We start from the raw sequence: 15,874 nt of genomic DNA on the forward strand, positions 1-15,874 counted from the left end.
CAAGAGAATCATATAAATAAAATGTTGTTGTGTGACTTGACTATGACTGAGAGGTATTAGAACACATCTCACAATCCCCACCTAGTACCAACCTCATCACGTCTGTTGTGTCCTTGAGCAAGACACTTCAGTCTTGCTCCTGATGGGTGCTGGTTAGCGCCTTGCATGGCAGCTCCCTCCATCAGTGTGTGAATGTGTGTGTGAATGGGTGAATGTGGAAGTAGTGTCAAAGCGCTTTAGAGTACCTTGAAGGTAGAAAAGCGCTATATATTACATATATTAATTTTAACACTTGCATAGTTTGTGTTTGACATTTTTTAACAAAAAGGTCTTAAAGCAAAAAATATATAGATATCAAAGAAGCGATCTGAAGTTGAAGACTTCAGCATTGAAAGTAAAACAAGATTGATAAATGACTTTCGGGTCCCTCTGACCTGTAACGTAACATTTAGGGTATGTATCAAAATGGCCCTATATGTGTATGTGCTATGCTGCCCTGTGAATGTTTACTCTTTTTTAAAAAATACGTACAAGTGCACAATCAGATTGCATTCAAAACAAGTTATCAAGACACAATAAGGAGAGGTATTAATTTAGCAATGCTGTGATTGCAATGGTGTAGAAGTGCACAACATCATAACGAGAGTTGTTCTCAATTTGGTGACCCTTATATCTAGTTGTATAAATGGGGTAACCAAATATTAGAAAGTTTTCTGCAAATCAAAAATCCATCCATCCATCCATTTTCTACCGTTTGTCCCTTACGGGGTCGTGGGGGGTGCTGGAGCCAATACAATTTTAAAAACAAATAACACTTGGTGCAATGCCGTGCACTTTCACAGCGCTGCGATCACAACAACGTGCGTTGTTAAGCAACTCCTCACAGACAGGGTCAACCAACATTTAAAATAACTATATGAAAAAACATAGAAAGTTAGCCTTAGTGCTAGTATCATTACAATTCTAAGTAAACCGTATGTCAGGGGTTCTTAACCTTTTTGACCACAGGGACCAACTTTTCGACAACAGAGGTGACATGGGCCCACGCAATTATTAACATTGAATTAGTAACGGTAATCTTAATTTGAATCTTATTCAATGACTATCTACTTACAGTTTACCAGGATACACTTAAAAAATCAAATATACTGCAAAAGAAGTGGCTCATGAAAACTGAAGAAAACTATATTTACATACAATTACGCAGTGCTAAAATAAATAAATTTTAACTACAAAATGTTGCAATCATCAAATTCCAAATGAGTTATTTGCAAAAATAAAGTTTACCAATTCAAACGTTAAGTATCTTGTCTTTGTAGTCTATTCAATTGAATATAAGTTGAAAAGGATTTGCAAATCAATGTATTCTTTTTTTATTTACCATTTTAACGTGCCAACTTCACTGGTTTTGTAAATCAATAAAATATGTTGCTTATAAAATATGTTGCCAATAAAATTAAAGTGCAAACGAAAATACTGCTTCACCACTTTAGTCATAACTTTTGCCATGAATAAACTTCTCTATGACTTTAGCTCCAGACTTCTTCGGTTTGTTTGATGTTGTCATTCTTGCCACAATTGGTGGATAAGTGTATTACAACTGAGTACCGCTGCGGCACACAGCGAAGAAACATATTTTTTTTGGGGTGGCCCTCTAGGAGGCGCTTGCGGACAGTGATTTATGCTTAAATCACGGCCTTATGTGACCAATGCGTACGTCATTCTTTTAGTAACTATATGCACACAGAAAAAGGTTTATATCAATGTGGATAACATAAACACTCTTTTACAATTGGACGGAATGGTTCAAACATGTTTCAATAACAGCTCATATACAAAGACTTTTAAGCAGAAAAAAGTTTATTAAAATGAGCAACAGTAATCAGTGATGCAATCTTTCAAACAGCTTGCAATTGTCCTTCGAGTTATCCAACAACTTAATTTCAACATCAGTCAAAAATTGTTGTACATACACATTTCACTTGAGTGAAGGCCAGTTGAATAGCTTTTAAAAAGTATATCACACTGATGATGCATTGTTAACTCATATTTCAAGAAGCTCAATGGTGTATCATCTTAAAACTATACATTGAACGAAGTGCTTCCTGATAAAAACCTCAACAGAGCGACATCAAAGTGAGCTGGATGATGTGTGATCGAATCAGGCAGCACAATGTCAATATTTATGCCTCACACAGTCGGGATTAGTGCTGCGTGCTATGATTCCCTTCTGCACGATTGAGCACAGTGCTAGATTAACCGTTTCATGGCTGATCTGATGTGATCCTCTCTGTCACTGTGTGTGGGGTATGTGAGGGGGGGTCTGTGGAAGCAGAGGGCTCCTGGCCCACATACTGGTTGAACCTCTTAACATGAGCAGTATTCAGCGAGCACGCCATTGTACTCACGTCATGACACTGTATGAGTTATCTCCATGACCCTCATTTTGCAGTTTGTTGATCAACTAGAAGCAAAATTAAGTGCAGTACTTAGCTGTAAACAGCAGAGGCGCTGTTGATTCAGTCACAACGATCCATTTTCTACCGCGTGTCCCTCCCGGAGTCGTGGGGGTGCTGGAGCATATCCCAGCTGCATCTGGGCGGAAGGCGGTGTACACCCACCCAGGGAAATAGAGCGACTTTGCAAAACATCTATCAATACTTTTTTTTTTTTTTGTACTTCTCAATTTTTAAATCAAATATCCATTCCTTGGTTAACTATCAGTAATTGCTGCGATGAGGTCGCGACTTGTCCAGGGTGTACCCCGCCTTCCGGCCGATTGTAGCTGATGTAGGTACCAGCGCCCCCCGTGATCCCAAAGGGAAAAAGCTGTAGAAGATGGATGGAGGGAATGTTCTAAACAAAAATATGCATGTAATGCATAAAAACATGTAACATTTGTTGACCTTTTTGATCAGATAAAGTCACATGTTTAAATTAGTAAAAAACTCATTATGCAAATTTATACTAATTAAAAACTAACATAATTTCATCAATAGGCCTTCAAAGGGTTAAAATTTAAAAAGCAACTAACATGTTCAGTATTTTTGTTTAGGACTGAAGTTCATTGCGATATTTGAGCAAAAAATGTAAATGTTAGGCCTTTTACAGGTATGTCCTGTTTGGTTTTGGGGTATTGTGGTATAACTGCCAGTGTATCATATGTCTGTGAAAGAATTGGACATAAAAGCATAAAATCGATTACAATGGAGTGCCACAACCAGAGTTATGGCCAAAATACAAAGAAAAATGCATTAAAAGGAAAAAAAAAACAGTTAGCATTTGTGCCCAGAGGGTTAAAAATCACCACGTAAAATTCTAAAAACAGAAAGAACTATAAATATATATATTTCCTAAAGAAAAGTTCAAACAAAAAATAGTTTAAATTGATGTAAAAATGTATTTTGTGTAAAAACCAAAAGTCTCCTTCATATTGAAAAATAATGTCATCATGAAATGTTAGTTACCCTGCAAAAAGTAAGGATTACACTACAAAGTACATGTAGTGTGTTGGAGTGCATGGAGACATATGACGGTCATACCACGACACGTGTCACATTACAAGTTGCGACAGGACTATACATCAAGGAACGCAATGGAAGAAATGATCTTAACCTCAAAACATGTCACATAAAAACTGTAACCTAATGTATAAAGAAGGTATGGAGTGTACTTTGTTCAGTCAGGCATCGGGGTTCAGTATGTTTTGGCCAATCAGGCGCCTGCTCTGAGGAGAACGCCCAATATCTTCCTCCAACTGTGTGAGAAAGACAAAGGATGAGAAAACAACATGTAGGACACGGATATTCAACTGGCTTCCCGGTTTCAGTTCAAAACTTAGGAAACAAACATTTTTGCAACAAATCCCTAAAAACACTGGAGTGCTCTTGTTGTATAGAGGAACTTGGACCACTGTAAACACATTGGCGAATCCTTGCACTGACATTTTAAACTTGCTAGCAAACAAAGAAAACTGTGGTCCAAACTTGTGATTTACATTACTTAGGCATTCCTCAAGGCACCACTTTAAGTCCTCTCTTTTTTGGCAGTTACCAACTTTTTTTTGTGTGTGTGATTAATTTAACTAAGGTGTTACTGTAGACTGTTTACTTCAGATGCAGGCTGTAGTCAGCTGGTCAACTTCATTGGTTACACAAGTGGTGTTTCTGAAAGTTCCATTTTAAGTCCTCTTTTTCTCATCATTTAAGCTAGTCAACTGTTGGCCCGTGAGTACAGTTTAAAAAATCTTGTGAGACTCACATTTTTGCAGAAGGCCCTTAAAAACAGCTGAGTGGTCTTGTAACTTTAACACATTAAATATACCAAAATGAAAAGACTACTGTAGAGGACGCTGGTTGTCTGGAATATACAATGTGAGATTAATAGTGAAGAGAGAAGTCCGGCTCACCGTCCTTAGCTTTCTGAAAATGTGCCCCCAAAATTTTTTGTTAAAAATCCCTGATGTAGAGTCCTTCACACACTAGCACGGACCTGTTCTTTGTAGTAGTTACGTCCACAGGACAGAAGACCTCTGAGAGTCAGGCCTACGATGAAGCACCACAGAGACAGGCCACACTCAGCTGCAGCCATCACAGCACTGGGGAACCACAGCGCCAAGGTGGTGTCCTAGCACAAAATACCATAAAAGCTGTAAGGCTGGGACGTGTACAGAGCAATTGGTTCAACAATGCAATGCACTGTATAGAAATTGTTTTTTGGAGCGTGGCTAAATACTGTATATAATAAAATATCAAATAACCTTGTGTTGTTTTAAAAATTTGCGTTTCGATACAATACCAAATAGTTACAGAAGCAGTATTAATCATACCAATACTGATACTTCAAATTTTCAAGACGAATGATTACATTTTTGATCACAGTTCTAATCAAACACAAACAAAGGTTGGTGAAATATGGGTTATACTTGAATAGCGCTTTTCTACCTTTTTTGAAAGGAACTCAGAGCGCTTTGACACTTTCCACATTCACACACACTAACACACTGATGGCGGGAGCTGCAATGCAAGGCGCTAACCAGAACCCATCAGGAGCAAGGGTGAAGAGTCTTGCTCAAGGACACAATGGATGTGACTAGGATGGTACAAACCCCGTTTCCATATGAGTTGGGAAATTTTGTTACATGTAAATATAAACGGAATACAATGATATGCAAATCCTTTTCAACCCATATTCAGTTGAATGCACTACAAAGACAAGATTTTTGATGTTCTAACTCATAAACTATTTTTTTTTTTGCAAATAATAATTTACTTAGAATTTAATGACTGAAACATGTGCCAAATAAGTTGGGAAAGGGCATGTTCACCACTGTGTTACATCACATTTTCTTTTAACACTCAATAAACATTTGGGAACTGAGGAAACTAATTGTTGAAGCTTTGAATGTGGAATTCTTTCTCATTCTTGTTTTATGTAGAGCTTCAGTCGTTCAACAGTCCGGGGTCTCCGCTGTCGTATTTTACGCTTCATAATGTGCCACACATTTTCCATGGGAGACAGGTCTGGACTGCAGGTGGGCCAGGAAAGTACCCGCACTCTTTTACTACGAAACCACGCTGTTATAACACGTGGCTTGGCATTGTCTTGCTGAAATAAGCAGCGCCGTCCATGATAACGTTGCTTGGATGACAACATATGTTGATCCAAAACCTGTATGGACCATTCAGCATTAATGGTGCCTTCACAGATGTGTAAGTTACCCATGCCTTGGGCACTAATACACCCCCATACCATCACAGATGCTGCTTTTGAAATTTGCGCCTATAACAATCCGGATGGTTATTTTCCTCTTTGTTCCAGAGCACACCACGTCCACAGTTTCCAAATATAATTTGAAATGTGGACTTGTCAGACCACAGAACACTTTTCCACTTTGCATCAGTCCATCTTAGATGAGCTCGGGCCCAGCGAAACCAGCGGCGTTCCTTGGTGTTGTTGATAAATGGGTTTTGATTTGCATAGCAGAGTTTTAACTTGCACTTACGAGTGTAGCAACCAACTGTAGTAACTGACAGTGGTTTTATGAACTGTTCCTGAGCCCATGTGGTGATATCCTTTACACACTGATGTCGGTTTTTGATGCAGTACCGCCTGAGGGATCAAAGGTCCGTAATATCATCGCTTACGTGCAGTGATTTCTCCAGATTCGCTGAACCTTTTGATGATTTTAGGGATCGTAGATGGTAAAATCCCTAAATTCCTTGCAATAGCTATTTGAAAAATGTTGTTCTAAAACTGTTCGACAATTTGCTTACAAATTGGTGACCCTCACCCCATCCTTGTTTGTGAATTACTTAGCATTTCATGGAAGCTGCTTTTATACCCAATCATGGCGCCCACCTGTTCCCAATTAGCCTGTGGGATGTTCCATATAGGTGTTTGATGAGCAATTCTCAAATTTATCAGTATTTATTGCCACTTTTCCCAACTTCTTTGTCACGTGTTGCTGGCATCAAGTTCTAAAGTTAATGATTATTTGAAAATAATTATTTTTTTATCAGTTTGAACATCAAATATTTTGTCTTTGTAGCATATCAAACTGAATATGGTTTGAAAATGATTTGCAAATTATTGTATTCCGTTTATATTTACGTCTAACACAATTTCCCAACTCATATGGAAATGGGGTTTGTAGAAGGTGGGGATTGAACCAGGAACCCTCAGCCACACTCCCAACTGTGCCATAAATGATAAATTAATGATAAATGGGTTGTACTTTTAAAGCGCTTTCCTACCTTCAAGGTACTCAAAGCGCTTTGACACTACTTCCACATTTACCCATTCACACACACATTCACACACTGATGGAGGGAGCTGCCATGCAGGGAGCTGCCATGCAAGGCGCTAACCAGCACCCATCAGGAGCAAGGGTGAAGTGTCTTGCTCAGGACACAACGGACGTAACGAGGTTGGTACTAGGTGGGGATTGAACCAGGGACCCTCGGGTTGCGCACGGCCACTCTGCCACTGCGCCATGCTGATATAACAATATGAATTTAATAATTTCTACTATTGGCTCTGAATGAAATCATTTGGTTTTTGCCCTTAAAGCCCTCCGGTGTTCACAGACTTATTTCCTCAGTGTGTAAACAATAACGAAAAAACATTTTGAGACGATAAAAAATATCCATCTCACCACTGTAGCATTCATACTGTAGTTACTATTGTTACTGTCAATATTTGTATCTATCCGGCCACATTTGTTCAAGAGCTCTAGCTTTGCGTTAATCATACCTTCTTACATTGTATACTGTAGAATAGCTATTCTTTGTCTTCTAGTGATAACTTGTAAGAAACAGTTTATTTGCAGCCACGGAAGTGAGGATTACTGATTTAGAAGTGGCTTTGCACTGTTGAGGGACCTTAGCCACAAGTTTGCTAGCGAGGATGCTACATTGCATTGAGGACGCAGCCGTTCACTTGTCACCATCAAATATGCAGGTCACAGAATATGTCATCAACATGCATTATCATGATATTACGACATTAAAAGCTTTGTTGACGCCTAAATGTATATCATTTATATCATATCGTGCAACCCTAACGTCAGCTATGGGAAGTTGTGCTTCTTCAATGCAGACCTCCACAATGCCACAACTCAACTCGGCAGAAACATCTTTATCAGTATGTAAGACACTGGCATGGAAACAGGGATGCTGAACATTCAGAGAGAGATTGTCCCACCGCATGAATTATTTCTTCCTATATTATTATTAATGGAAGTCAAACATTTTCATTAAGTTAGTACCGGTTTCACTTAATTGGCAAAAATGTGTAATGCATGAAAAGCCAAACTGTTCAATAATAACTTTCTTGTTTTGTTAATAATTTAAAAACTATAAGAGTTGGACCCAACATTTTTGCAGCACAAATGATCGGGACTGGTTTGGGGGAGATTTTGAGAAGGAGGTGGGGGCTGGTGATAGATCCTATTTTATTAACAAATTCTAAAGTAAAAAAGTTAGACAGAAAATGTTGCAGCACAAACGTAGCGCAAACAAATGGAACATGTTTCAGGAGATGTTGACATAGTTGGGGCATATTTATGATTAACACCACGTTAATTACTAATTAAGAACTTTTAAAACCTTAAACCAGAACTGCAATTTTTGGGGGGTAATTTTGCTTATCATTATCATTATGAAGCACCCCGCAAACCCAAAAGGGAATAAGCGGTAGAAAATGGATGGATATCATGAAAGACATGACGGCGGATGTATTTTGGTAATGCATCATAACTCAAACATAAATAGATTTCAGTTTACAACGGAGCCAATGGGAGGTTCTCTATTTCGCCATAGAACCCAATAACCACCCAAAAACCGCCAACAATACAATAATTTACATTTTATGATTTGAATATTAACCAAATATTAGTGATATTGTTGTCATAAATGCTAACACAGACAAACTAGCGGCGCCCTGATCAAAAGCTGGGGTGCCAATGTAATATCATTGAGTGGGTAAGCTGCTTTCTTGCTTGTAGAAATGTATTGTAGATCATTAATCATTCCTTTCACCTGGACTGTAGAAGGATGAGGACGTATTCAGACAAGTTGGTACACTCGGGACAGCCAATCTTGACCAGGAAATGTTGGGAACACGAAAATATGCCTGGTTCCACCCACCTTTTCTTTGGGACAATTATGAAACATTCTTTATCCAAACGAGATTACAACAAGATTCTATCAGTCGGCATCCTAATGTCAGCAGACATTGTACAGTAATTGATGTTTTATCATATTTGTTGCCTCTCATGAAGTTTGCAGTGAGTAATATTCAGTGATGTTGAAAAAAGCAGAAAGCTTTGTTTGAAATACGTAAATATTTGATGTTATTATAAATGCACCCATTACTACATTACAAATATACTTAGTGTGTACAGGTATGTACATAAAACTTCAATAGAGGTGTTTGGATGTTTTTGTATGGGTTTTTTAGGCAAAATAGAGAAACACCCTTTGGCTCCATTGTCGGAGGACTTTTAATCGCATTTATTTAATATTTAGAATGCATTAAAAAAAAGAGAAAAACATTTGTGTTCTTTTCTTACATAAGGATTGTGAATGATAGTCAAAATGAAAAAAGTGCATTTCCACCTAAATAACTAAAATCTGTAACGGTACAACGGTTTGCAGGACACACAAAGCACAAACAATTGGGACACGTTTGGGGAGGTTTTAACAAGGCTGGAGGGCCAATTTCACACAGGTAAATCGCAAAACGTTAACATAAAAACTATATAAGTTAGACCAAACATTTTTGCAGAACAAACAAGCACAACAGATGGGACAAATTTGGGGAGATTTTGACATAGTTGGAGTCTACTTATGATCAATAACACGTTAACAACATAAAACAATAACTTCAAAAGTATAATAGTTAGACCAAAAATGTTTGCAGCACAAACAAGTTGGGGTGATTTGGACAAGGTGGGGTGTCTGGATGATATCACTAGCCAGAAAATATATTTTAGAATAACTTGAAAACCGTAAAGGCACGGAAACATTTTTTGCAACACAAACAAAGCCCTTTGACTCACATTATTGCCAGGATTTTGTGGGACATATATAACGATGTTATTGGCCAGATCTGGACCCTGGGAATTGGCTTTGACACTTGTCTTCTAAATAAACCACTCGCAGTATAAACAATTTTCCAAAGCAAGCATTGTCATGAAAATGGTACAGTTGAGACTTACATAAATGCGTGTAGTGTCAAACGGGCAGCGTGCGCTGACCGGCGACCGAGCGTTGGCAGGCACCTCGGTGTCGTTACATCCACGCATCAGGCCCTGACCGTTGTGGGAAATGGTCATGGTGATGGCAACTAGCAGGCCCACGCAGCAGGCTGCCGAGAGCAGGGCGTTGAGGAAGGAGGCAATCAGAAGTCCTATTTGCTGCACACACACACACACATTATACAACTAGTTCTGTATTTTCTGGACTATAAACCACAACTTTTCCCCCCCGATTTGAACCCTGCAGTATATACAAAGGTGCGGCTAATCTTTGAATTTTTCTTAGCAGACGGCCATTATGTTATGTATTCAACAAAATAACATAGAAGTAACACTGACACAGAGACTTAAAAGTTGTGGTTTTGTTTGTGCTACGGCGACATCTTTTGGACAAATTTACTCACTGCCGGTGTTCTGGGTTGAAAGGCTGCAGTATTTCTTTCTGTTTTGTGCCTTGAACCGGAAGTATAAGTGCCGCTCCGTTTACTAGCTGTCAATAGCGTTTGTACTTGTATGGTTTCTTCATTCATTGCTCCAGCAACATTTGTAAATTTTACATTATAACTAAAACAATTCATAATTACTTAAACATCACGTTTAATAGTAGTGTTTACAATATAGGGTTGTCAAACAATTACAATATTTAATCGCAACTAAGATACAATTTTTCATCATTAATAAGTGTACCCTAGACCAGTGGTTCTCAACCTTTTTTCAGTGATGTACCCCCTGTGAACATTTTTTTAATTCAAGTACCCCCTAATCAGAGCAAAGCATTTTTGGTTGAAAAAAAAAAGATAAAGAGGTAAAATACAGCACTATGTCATCAGTTTCTGATGTATTAAATTGTATATCCATCCATCCATTTTCTACCACTTATTCCCTTTTTTTGGGGTCGCGGGAGGCGCTGGCGCCTATCTCAGCTACAATCGGGCGGAAGGCGGGGTACACCCTACATTCACACTCACATTCAAACACAAGGGCCAATTTAGTGTATAATAGTGCAAAATATTGCTCATTTGTAGTGGTCTTTCTGGAACTATTTAGAAAAACAGATATAAAAATAACTAAAAACTTGTTGAAAAATAAACAAGTGATTCAATTATAAATAAAGATTTCTACACATAAAAGTAATCATCAACTTAAAGTGCCCTCTTTGGGGATTGTAATAGACATCCATCTGGATTCATTAACTTAATTCTTAACATTTCTTCACAAAAAAAAAAGACATCTTTAACATCAATTTTTATGGAACATGTCCACAAAAAATCTAGCTGTCAACACTGAATATTGCATTGTTGTATTTCTTTTCAGTTTATGAACTTACATTCATATTTTGTTGAAGTATTATTCAATAAATATATTTATAAAGGATTTTTGAATTGTTGCTATTTTTAGAATATTTAAAAAATATCTCACGTACCCCTTGGCATACCTTCAAGTACCCCCAGGGGTACGCGTACCCCCATTTGAGAACCACTGCCCTAGACGAATTATTATTAGGTTTTTATTACCATGACTGGATGATTAGTTTGGTCTAATAACCTGCCCCAAGTGGAGGAGTTCAAGTACCTTGGAGTCTTGTTCACGAGTGAGGGAAGAGTGGATCTTGAGATCGACAGGCGGATCCGCGCGGCGTATTCAGTAATGCGGACGCTTTATCGATCTGTTGTGTTAAAGAAGCTGTGCCGAAGGCAAAGCTCTCAATTTTCCGGTCAATCTACGTTCCCATCCTCACCTATGGTCATGAGTTTTGGGTAATGACTGAAAAGACAAGATCACGGGTACAAGCGGCCAAAATGAGTTTCCTCCGCCGGGCGGCAGGGCTCTCCCTTAGAGATAGGGCGAGAAGCTCTGCCATCCGGGAGAACATCAAAGTAAAGCAGCTGCTCCTCCACATCGAGAGGGGCCAGATGAGGTGGTTCGGACATCTGGTCAGGATGCCACCCGAACGCCTCCCTAGGGAGGTGTTTAGGGTACGTCCGACCGGTAAGAGGCCACGGGGAGGACCCAGGACACGCTGGTAAGACTATGTCTCCCGGCTGGCCTGGGAACGACTCGGGATTCCACGGGAAGAGCTGGACGAAGCGGCTCGGGAGAGGGAAGTCTGGGCTTACCTGCTGAAGGCTGTTTCCCCCACGACCTGACTTCGGCTAAGCGGAAGAAGATGGATGGATGGATGGCATTATGCTTTTTTAAAACAGGGCAACACAAAAAGGACATAAACCTGCTTTTAATGACCATTTTAAAAAATTACCTGCGCTGCAGCGGGATCTTTCCAGTTTTTGTATTTTGTAGGAATACAGAATTTGTATTTCTGATCTAGGAGCACTAGCATTCAGAGAGGAGCTACACCATGTTAAGATGCCAATTTCACGCATTGATAACACAAAACGTGGATTGCTACGATTATGGTTTGATTGTCAAAGATGTTTAGCAATGTGATTATTTCTACCTGAATAAATTAAGGGTATAACAATTTGTTTTAACAATAATTACATTCGATATTTGTTGTTTTTCAGAAAGATATGATCCGAAAAGATTCAGGAAGTTGAAATCCATTCAGTAACGTCTTATAAAAAAAAAAAAATCAAGCAGTGTGATTGTGAAATAAATAGTAGATACCGGACACTGCAGGTGAGGCTTCTGTATTGCTGTTATTTCTTGTAAGGGAATCATGTATACATGAATTATGGATACAAACAAGCAAGTAAACAACAATTATTGTCCAATGCAATCACACCATAATTGAATAAAGTGCAACCAACACTTTAAGTTGAATTAACAAGAGGAAACACTTTCCGCTCATATTTTAACAATCAATTTTCCATTAAAGTACAGTGACCAACATTTTAACAGTAGATTTACCTGCTAAAAGGTTTCCCGACCCAGTTATACAGAATCTGTATAGCTGGGTCGCCAATGAAGGACGGCATCCCAGGTGTGCAGAAGCATGTATGACCCCTCATTCCTGTTGATGGTGTTGACCCCTTGCTTACTAATTTCCATAGCCTCCTTCATCATTCTCTTGTATTTGTTTCTTTCTCATCAAATGACTTCATGTGTTCCGGGAGTCAGTGCGTCGCCGTAACTTGCACCGCTGTCACTTGCACCGCTGTCACTTCTGTTGTGTCGGCTGCATCTTCTGCGCTTGAAAGTTGTGTTGCGGCTTTATCATTTTGTTATGCCATTTGGATTAGTCTTGGCTTTTGCAATCGTGCTGTAGCTGAAAGTTATGATATTGTAATGCCCGGCAGTGGAGAAGGAGAGACAGTCGGAGATACACTCTTAGACGCTTTCTTAACATGTGGTAAACTCAGGGAGCAAAAAACACAAACGTATAGAAGAACTGCTGTTCACCACAACTAACGTTTAGACATTCAGCATACAGACGCCCAAACTCTGTTCACTAGTCTGCCACTCTCGCACACATCACACACAACAGCACCACCTTGTAAAGGCACACAGACACACGATACATTTATTACACTACTGTCTTGTGGCGTTTGCTTTTGTTATGACTTTCTCGAGCACTGTAGATATCTGCCATTTTTGTTTTGATAACACCACAGACGGGAAAATAGACACATGACATGTTCAAGATAATGGTTTTCATATCTCGGCATGACAATGTTTTAACCTTCTCTGGCAATAAAATGGAATATTCAGCCTGCTAAACATTCCTTAATTGAGGTCTATTATCCAGAAAATTTTATAAAATAATATACACTTTATTTCAATCTGACAGAAAATGACCTATTCCTGTTCCTCAATTGATGTACTAGATTAAATATCACACTACATCTTTGACAAAGCATGATCGTAATCGTAAGACATGTTTTAATTTTGTTACATAGTTAGACTGGATGTAACGCGTATTGCTAATAATGTGAAGCCAGAAGTTTGTGATTGGTTTGAGAAGGTGTCTTAATGACTTGAAAGTCTTTGTTATAAAAGGTCACACTGACGTCTTTCCTTTCTGTTGAGCTTTTATGCCATCTTACTAAAACAGTTTCAGTAACAATTTACGTGGCGTTATTAATGCGTTAAACTGAGCACATAAGTGAAGCTTGACCGATCTCTCTGAATGTATGCCCAGTAGCAGACTGTTGCTCCAGCGATCGTGGATGAAAAAATATACAATTTTATCCTCATGGGAGAGCAACTTGTCATGGCTTTGGACCTGGTATTTCCATAATGTACCATTTTATTTGTTCATTTCTGACCGCTATTTTCCCATTTGTGGCTAATCAGTAAATAATAAAAGCAGCCAAATTTTTCCATGCTAGGGAATGGCCCGGGGGTCGAAAAGGGGTTGATAAGCATGCGCGTTAATAAAATTAGTGCCGTTAAAGGAACTGATAGTTAACACGTTACGTTTTACAGCCCTAGTTTTCATGCATATTTGTACATGTTATTTTAACCTTAGTTTAATATACTAACACATTTACAAGTGTCTGTTTGTATTATTACCTTACTATGGCATCCTGTTTGAATTGTTTCAGTTTCAAAAATACCTCAGTGAACTCACCAAGATGTCACCGCGGAGTTATTGAGTCTTTTTATCTGATTGTAGAGATAGCTTCCACGGCTAGTGGGTCCATGACGATTACTTCTGTTTTGTTTGATCATCTGTTTTACTGCCGTGTTACAGGCACCGTTTGGAAATAATTAAGGTATGTAAATACACATTTACAAAATATATCTGTGAAAATATCTCATTTCACAACGTATATATGTGCAACTTACAGTCGGGTGCCGCTAATATATGTAAAAAAAAATGTTTTTTTCTAAAATCTATTAGGTGCGGCTTATAGTCTGGAAAAGACGATATACGAATAGTTAAAAAAGCAACATCATACCAGCTTGAACACGCGGAGATTCCTCGAAACCACAATAGCAATAATCCCAGTGGTAATGCTCTAAAAAACACAAAAATGACAGTTTCATCTTATTCTGATATCACAGTGACTTTGAATGAATAAATAAACTCACCAGCAAACCCGAAGTGACAGAAATTATGTTAGTTATGGTGTATTCTGTGGTGATTTGTTGGCTGGGTTTGGAAATATGGCGTAGGACATTTCCATGGACAATGGCACCAAGGATGAAGTTTATATGTCCCACTAAGATGAGAGACAAGCCCGTTTTCATCAGGCTCCTCGGCCCCTTGTCCTTATCTAGAAAACATTGTGTATTTTTAGTGTGCATCCAAAACTACCATTTATTTGTTGGTTTGTATAGGCTTTAATTATTTGTTGCTTTTTTTAAAGTATATACTTCAACTTGAGTGATATATACAGGTCACACAATCTAAGAGCTGTATTGGAAAAATCATTGATTTCAGTATGAATTAAAATGAATTAGGGACAAGCGGTTGGAAATGGATGGAATATAAGACTACCATGGTTGATATTAGCACTGACCAAATGTAAAAAGTAAAACATGCAATATAGAAACTTAAAAACTGAATACACTAAAATAGATACATTGACGAAATTGGCTGATTAAGAATAATACAGGCTATTTTGAATGCAATACAAATATATATTATATTGAAATGTTATTGTTGTAATGTATAAAAGGAGGAAAACTTTACATCCAAAAGGTTAATTGAACAAATGATAGAAAAATAGTTTACGTGCAGTGTAACGAGACCACAAAGACTTTTAAGAGGTGAGCTTTCACTCCCATGCTTCACTTCGAGTAAATAAGCCAAGTTAATGAATAAATGAAAGACAAACGCGCTATAAAAGCAGATATGCAACGTTTCAAGACTTTAAAGTGTGTAGCTTTCTGATAAAGGCCTGCTCGGTAATGGCGACTATTGTAACCGAAACCGTTTATCTAATTTTACAATGAAAACACAAAACTTAACACATATGCAGCTTTTATGCTAAATAACTTACCAAAGGTGCACATAGCTGCTCGGCTAAATGTTTCCCTTTGGATAATAAAAAAAAATATGCCGATTTGTTTTCGACAAAACTTCTTCAGCTGCTCAGTAAGCCAAAGGTGTCCACTTCCGGTATGAAGCCCGGAAGCCACCTGCCCCTTACCTGACACAACGAACCACCAATGTAAGGAAGAAAAACATTTAACACCAATGCGGCC

General features: G+C 38.4%; 1 protein-coding gene across 1 annotated transcript; it reads right to left on the minus strand.

The window, feature by feature from the left end:
• Positions 1–1,842: 1,842 nt before the first annotated feature.
• Positions 1,843–15,840, minus strand: LOC133537887 (keratinocyte-associated protein 3). Its single transcript, XM_061879013.1, has 6 exons — positions 15,670–15,840; positions 14,756–14,940; positions 14,623–14,682; positions 9,722–9,919; positions 4,492–4,626; positions 1,843–3,757 (listed from the first exon to the last, which is right to left on the minus strand). The coding sequence occupies exons 1-6, from the start codon at positions 15,680–15,682 to the stop codon at positions 3,683–3,685; spliced, it is 666 nt and encodes a 221-aa protein (XP_061734997.1). The 5' UTR covers positions 15,683–15,840; the 3' UTR covers positions 1,843–3,682.
• Positions 15,841–15,874: the final 34 nt, after the last annotated feature.

Source organism: Nerophis ophidion, linkage group LG02, assembly GCF_033978795.1.
Source record: "Nerophis ophidion isolate RoL-2023_Sa linkage group LG02, RoL_Noph_v1.0, whole genome shotgun sequence".
NCBI lineage: Eukaryota > Metazoa > Chordata > Actinopteri > Syngnathiformes > Syngnathidae > Nerophis > Nerophis ophidion.

What these genes read in the sequence shown, in the direction of transcription:
- LOC133537887 (XM_061879013.1), bottom strand. An exon ending in ATCTCCGCGTGTTCAAGCTG is followed by an intron (nt 9,920 to 14,622) that starts GTATGATGTTGC and finishes GTGTGTGTGCAG; the next exon opens with CAAATAGGACTTCTGATTGC. An exon ending in GTAACTACTACAAAGAACAG is followed by an intron (nt 3,758 to 4,491) that starts GTCCGTGCTAGT and finishes TTTCTCACACAG; the next exon opens with TTGGAGGAAGATATTGGGCG.